The sequence below is a fragment of the Cebidichthys violaceus genome, unplaced genomic scaffold (genome assembly GCF_023349555.1).
Source record: "Cebidichthys violaceus isolate CVI_PGR_0920_01 unplaced genomic scaffold, fCebVio1.0.p SCAF_19, whole genome shotgun sequence".
In the NCBI taxonomy this organism is placed as follows: domain Eukaryota; kingdom Metazoa; phylum Chordata; class Actinopteri; order Perciformes; family Stichaeidae; genus Cebidichthys; species Cebidichthys violaceus.
This window is the reverse complement of record NW_027176361.1, coordinates 4062944-4069519: the sequence shown is the minus strand read 5'-3', so window position 1 is coordinate 4069519 and position 6576 is coordinate 4062944. Positions and strand designations below refer to the sequence as shown.

Sequence of the window (6576 nt, the reverse complement as noted above, 5' to 3'; positions counted from 1 at the left end):
AAACATATTTTATGTCGCAAAATTACTCAATGTTACGTTAATTTTAAGCTTGACACTTGTTTATTAATTTAAAAAATATATAATTCGAACACTAAATTCAACTTTAATATTTATATAGGAATTGTAGCAGTCGTATTTTTGCAGGCGTATATTTATCATACGTCTGGGTTTTTTGTTTATATTTTTTGCCTTTAGTCTAAATATAACTGAATGTGATGTTTGTTGAAGATTTGGGTATTTTTTTGGTGTAGCATTATATTCATAAATGCTCCAAATAACGTGTAAGAGTGAACTGAACTACCCTACTTGCATAATCTCCCGAGGAAAGATTGTTTTCCCATTTCTTTTCATGAATGTGTAGTTAAAAATATTAAGAATTATAGTAGTAACAACAATAATCAATGCCTTAAGCGTTTCTGCAATAAAGAAAGGAAAATCACATTTCCCTTCAATTTATCATAACATTAAATATATTACACATACTCATAATATCTAGGTACATTTGTAATCCACAGATATATCTTGAAACATTAAATGATTTTGAGTCATTTGATGAATATTTGTTGTCAATATTTTTCTTCCTTCTATGCTTAATCAACTTAAACAATGACTTTAACAGACACATGTAATATCTTTCAACTTTATGACCATTTAATAAGGGGGGAAAAAGAACCTCAGACTGTTTGGCAGTGCAACAATTGTCCTTATTCCTTAAGATTAAGATTTTTCTTGGATCTTAAACAATATTTTAGAGTTTTTTGGGGGGGAATCTAGTGTTGTTTAATTGTTTAGATGGCATCATACACACAGTGGATGAAGTGACTCTAATATTATCTTTAACAATCCACTAGAGGGTGCAAAATCCATGTCTTAAATCTCAGCCTCACTCGTACCCCACTCAGCATCTATTAAACGTTAGTGTTCTATCACAGTGTTTAAATCTCCTCAAAAGCACTATTGGGTTTTTATTTGCCCTAAATGCAGTTGTAAAATGAAAATCTATGGATAGCCATATTAAGGAGAATCACATCTTTTTTAGAAACAGACTTTTGCACATACCAAGGTCACAAAACCTCTTACATTTCTCAGATTAATTAGCGTATTCTGTTAAAATGGGGCGAACGGGAGAGATATCTATTAAACAACATATTTATATTTTATTTTAATTCTCCAAATGTTAGAGGTTAATTGGTTCAAATACCACATTCAACTACAGATTGACTATTAGCAGACAATTTTTTAGTTGTTAATTTGGACCCAAAGGCATTCACTGCAAACATCGAGTCCACATGTTGAAGATGCATAGTTTCATGGTCTATGCAGGGCAGCTGTGAGATGAGATTGACATGTGTTTGACAGCTAAATCCAGGTCCAAATCTCGCCCTTGAACCTGGATCTTCTCTAGACAGCCTGTCAAGAACTGGGAGCCAACATCGTCCTCTTCCTCACCTGAAAAGTGAAAAAGAGAAAGAAGAAAACCTAAGTGGTCTTGTAATGCACTTCACCAAGCTCCTTGTCTGGCCTAGTCAATCGATTTTCTTTATGAATATATATATATATAATTGTAACTGGTTGTTTTCTGGAGTTTAATCTAATTGATTTTGTTATTAATTTCGTTTATTGTGTTTTTTTTCTTTAAACCCTGCACGCAAATCAAATTCCTCTTTCTGAACAGTAATCTAGGACCTTAACTTTTAAGATACACAGACTGACGCTGAATGTACAGACCTTTTTGAGACACACGACTAAACGCTCATCATCGCTGTTTAATCTCACCTAGGAGACCTCCAACAGCAAGACGACCCTCTTTCCATGTGGTCAAATACCCGGTGTGGCTCACTGGACTGATGGGTAACGTAGTAGTCTTTGATTCATCTTCATCTTGAAGCACTTGCAGTGAATCTGTCTGAAAGATTATCACCAGTCTCTTGAAAGTGTCTTTCATGCAGATGTTTTCGTCGCCGAAAGTAAGTGTGACTTCCTGCAAATTCAGGAGAGAGAAAGAAGAAATATAATAACTCTGTTTATGGAGTCATAATGGTCTCCAATCTGCGTGTGTCTGCATGTGTGCATGCATTATGCAAATGTTCATGTCAGCTATGAAGCCAATCTTACAGTGCCATGAGCAGTTTTAAACAAATACTAGAAATTGTCAAGACATTCAATTTGACTCATGTCTGATTTATGTGCATACCTTTGTGTTATTATTGGCCACTAAAGCAAACATCAGCTCTTGCCCAGGAGCCTTGATGCTAAAAATGGTCCCATCCATCTTACTGAAATCTCCCCACAATTCAGTCTTGACCCCACGATCTGCTTCAATTGGGAAAACTGCAGAGGACAAATGCAACTCACAAAATGAATATAATCTGAATACAGATTAAAAGTGTATTGCCACCCAAGTTGTTATGTCATGCAAGAATGCATTATCCAGGCCAGTTGGAAAGCCTGTTAGTAAATTAAATAACACTTGTCCATGTCTTGTATAATGGGGCGCAATGTTTGCACCTGAGGTGTTGAAAATGGCAAATCCTGTGCCAGGGAAGTAGCTGCCAGGTTGGACGTTTTGATAGCAGGGCCAGAGCTCCTCCGCCTCTACCTCCCAGGGGACGCTGAGGTTCAGCCAGCTGCCTTTCCGCACACAGCCATCCATGTGCGGCTCAAACTACGGCAAAGGACGACAACAATGCATTTAGTGAAATTAACTGCAAGACAAACAGTGAGCAGAAGAGCGGGTCGTTGAGTCAGAAATGTTCATTGATTGTTTATGGTTATCGTTCAGTGCACTTTACCACCGTCATGTTACAGGGTGCTGAAACAAACAAATTAACACCCCTAACCCTCCTTACGGTACTGTTACACCTTACTGGTACAAAACAAGTCATGCTGCAGCTATAATGCAGCGTTCAAAAGCGCCAGAAAAATATATTTTGTTCTGGTGTTAGTCCTTCAGAATGAACAACGAAAGCTCCTTTTGAGACTCATACTTTTGTGCCGACATTCAACAATGGAGACAGCCAAGTTAAAAGAGGTGGAGATGCTGACAATACTCTAAATAAACCAGAAAGTAATAATGCCTTTAAGACTTCTTGTCCGCTACCTGAGAATGACAAGTTCATGTTCATTTTAATGGTTGTTTTTAAATGTCATGATGGGAAATGTTGGAAATCATTATATGAAGCAGAAGTATACACAGTAGGGGAAGCAGGTTGATGAAAACTGGACAAAAGAATAACACAATAACTTCTGGAATCTGTAAAGTAAAGCATCCAAGGGTGGATTAACTCGCTATACCTGAACAATCAGCTTTTCTTTGTCGACCAGGATCCCACCAAGGGCCAGTCGAAGTTCACCTGAAAGGACCTTGTTTGTCTCTTTGGACTGCATGCCAACCTCCATCCTATTGGAGCCATCCACCTCTAGAATCACAAATGGGTCTTGGTTGCTCACCTCCACCTTGGTGGCACCAGAAGCACAAGAAGAATTCAGACAAAACTGTATTGTTTTGCAGCAGATGGTCGCAATATACACTATGTCCAGTATACTGTCTGGTCATCATGCAAAATAACTACTTTCTGGCCTCTGTGTTTTAAGACATCGAGGTCTTCACTCACTGTGTGCCATTTTCCGTCATTGAGCTTGGGGCCGCCCGCCACGCTGACGAGGCTGTCTCCTCTGCTGATCTGCATCAGGGGGATGCCGTCTTTCAGGGACAAAACAAACCAGTCCTCCCCGTTTTTGGTGTCTCCGTAGAAAACGGCACCTTCTGGGTCAAACGTCCGTAAATGAAAGGATGACTTGATACTGCAGAAACAGAACCCAATCGTCAAGGGAATGCTGGTCCACACAGAAGGTAAAGAAGATGATTCTCCCCATTTTGTATTACTTTGTTTCTAAGGCTGCATTTTAAATCTCAATAGTGACCATGAATATACACTGACAGAGCGGTAAAAAGCAGTGATAGTTCTAGGGGCCTACAGTTGGAGAAATGCAATACGAGGATGGGTTGAGGCTTTTTTTGCTCATTCATCACATATTTTCAGTTGTCGATGTAAGGTTTCCGTGGTGCAGTGGTTTGCTCCTGCTGACGTACCTGCTGATCTCACTGAGGTTTACTGCTGTGTGGATCAGTGGCCTCCAGATGTCTCTGTCCTGGCCGAGGTAGACGGTAGCCCCGCCTGAGACTTCTTTCTGGAAGACACAATGTCAACATTAAATCATTACTTCAGCTCTTTCTCTCTTGCACAGCTCATATTCATTAAAACCTTGTTTTTGTATTTTCTTGTCAGATAGCTTGATTGGTTAGTGGTTAAAACCATCCAAACCAAGTCATGGTTTTAATTCAGTTATTGATTCAACTAAAAAACGGAATTATCTTTTAACAAGAGAGGTGAACGTGGTAATGAAGTGCAAAATCAATGTCAAGTCACTGACAAGAGAGCCATATGGCATTTACTGCAGTATATTAATATACAATGGCTGTTATGAAACTTAATGTGCAAAAAGTCCTTCAATGGGGTTAAAACAGCTGCTGGTTTGGTGGTTATGGCGCTGATTTGTCCTCCCACAAACTGAGCAAAGTCCTAAGTCTAAATAAATGATTAGGTCATCTGGGATACCCCTCTTAAACCGCCATCTGAATTGCATACAGTAAAAGTTGATTTGTGTTTCTTTACTGGTTAATATGGGCTTTTAAATCACACTTTGTCTGTCCTTCATCTTTAAAAAAAACCCATAAAACATAATTAATACAGATGATGTTTTAAAAAAGTATTACAATCTTATTTTAATTGCCTGAGAGGCTCTAATACAGTCAGGTATTTCCAAAAAGGTATGACTGTGTGATCTTTTCCTAATTTTACATTGAGCAAAAACCATTGTTGAGATTTATCAAAGCTACAAAATGCACATAGATCACTTACATCATATTTATTGTAGGACTTCCGCTTATTTTCAAATGTGTTCCTTTACTATTTGATATGGCCAATTACACATGATCTTTAGACTATCAGATAGATATTGATAAGAGCATCTTACCAGTTTACTACTCATTCTAAGAATTATAATCGCGGCATTGCATGTGAACATACCTTACCCCGTCTGCCCTCAACTCCCCACCCTAGAAGAGTGAGGCTCAACGAGAGCAGCAGTCCACCTGCCATTGCTTTACGAAACACAACCATCCTTCAGTGCATTCATCCACTCAGGCCTCCCAGTGTACAGTGTCCTCGCCCTTTTGGTGGTCCGATATCTCCACGCTAGCCTGAGGTGTCAGAGGTGTGACGAGGAGCAGAGAGACACTTTAACAGTGTGTGACACAGGTGTGTGTGTGTGTGTGTGTGTGTGTGGGTGCTGGCACACTGTCCTGGGGTCCAGAGAGCAGATATGCCATCGTCAGTGCAGGTTATCGATCCCCAGGAGGGGGTGCTTTTTGGCTGCATGGATGTGACCAGATCTTTGCAAAACATGTAGGTGGGCGAAAGACACAGAGTGGGCTGCAGGTAAACAGAGGTTAGAGGAAAAATACCTAAGATTGAAAGTTAGTTGTTATATTAGAAATAATTCAAAATTCTACAAAATTCAGAAAAAAAAAATGTTGTGTGTATTACAATCACGCTATAAATCTCCTGCCTTTGAGGTGATTCATGTGGAGTGGGCACTGCAGCCCGGGTGAGTGACCTTAGCCAGTTCACTGATGTGTGTTTACCCATTACACAGGAACCTTGATTCACCACGGCTGCTTTATGACTCAGTGTTTGTTGCAGAGTGAAGAGGGGAAAGAGACGAGAGGGGATGTGCCTCAAGTCAAAAAAACTCTTTTATTCCCCTCTTCTGCTGGCCGGATTCCTGTGACACGGTCTCCTTCCAGGGAGACTGTGATAATTGGGGATTACTGGGAAAAGTGTAAATCACAAGCACACACAGAAAGGGACAATCAGTAAACAATCTGTTATTCAGCTGTTTGACGTTAATCCGAAATGTCAAATCACACCAACATCTCTCGTGTGTGCACTCAAAGTCTGACAAACATCTACTGATTGTCATGGAGTGTGCGCAGATAAGCCTTGTTTTCCCACCACACTTGATGTGTTAGTAGGAAAAGCAAAGGTGTAAAACATAACATTAACAATGGCTGCAATTCATTTAGCTGAGTACGTTTTGGGGTCCTTGTGTTGCTCATAATGGCCCATTATCATGGCTTACTGGGACATTTAAATAGAACAGAGCTATTGCTAATGATATAAGCTGTGAAAAAGATCCATCTCTTTTGCAAGAAACTGAATTTAATATTGGCAAGAGAGCACTGTACCTTTAAATCCCAACCATGCCTGAAGCCATGAATGCACCATTTTTGTCTCCCCCACTCTTGACATTTCATGATGAATATTTTTGATAAATCTATTCAATTTCTGAAATTATTTCATTCATATTTAGTTTTCAATTCATCTCTGACATCATGTTTTGAGAGTGCAAAGATGAGTGTGAGTCACCAAGCCGACAGTTTCGGTTCAAACCACTGAGTGTCACTAGTGGGAAAGCGCTCATTCAAGGACGCTAAGAAAGCGGCCCCCTGAC

The 6576-nt window shown here is 39.6% G+C and overlaps 1 protein-coding gene across 1 annotated transcript; it reads right to left on the bottom strand.

Annotated features, from left to right (window-relative positions):
• Positions 1–629: 629 nt before the first annotated feature.
• shbg (sex hormone-binding globulin) lies at positions 630–5364 on the bottom strand. The gene is made up of 8 exons (XM_068713304.1): positions 5091–5364; positions 4094–4191; positions 3615–3804; positions 3295–3456; positions 2509–2665; positions 2195–2331; positions 1777–1981; positions 630–1449 (listed from the first exon to the last, which is right to left on the bottom strand). Exons 1-8 carry the CDS (start codon positions 5181–5183, stop codon positions 1316–1318), a joined length of 1176 nt encoding a protein of 391 aa, XP_068569405.1. The 5' UTR covers positions 5184–5364; the 3' UTR covers positions 630–1315.
• Positions 5365–6576: the final 1212 nt, after the last annotated feature.

Coding starts and splice junctions, on each gene's coding strand:
- shbg (XM_068713304.1), bottom strand. CDS start 5,183: ATGGTTGTGTTTCGTAAAGCAATGGCAGGTGGACTGCTGCTCTCGTTG. Junction 2,666..3,294: donor AAGAAAAGCTGATTGTTCAG/GTATAGCGAGTT, acceptor CCTTTGCCGTAG/TTTGAGCCGCACATGGATGG. Junction 1,450..1,776: donor TGCTGTTGGAGGTCTCCTAG/GTGAGATTAAAC, acceptor TTCACTTTTCAG/GTGAGGAAGAGGACGATGTT.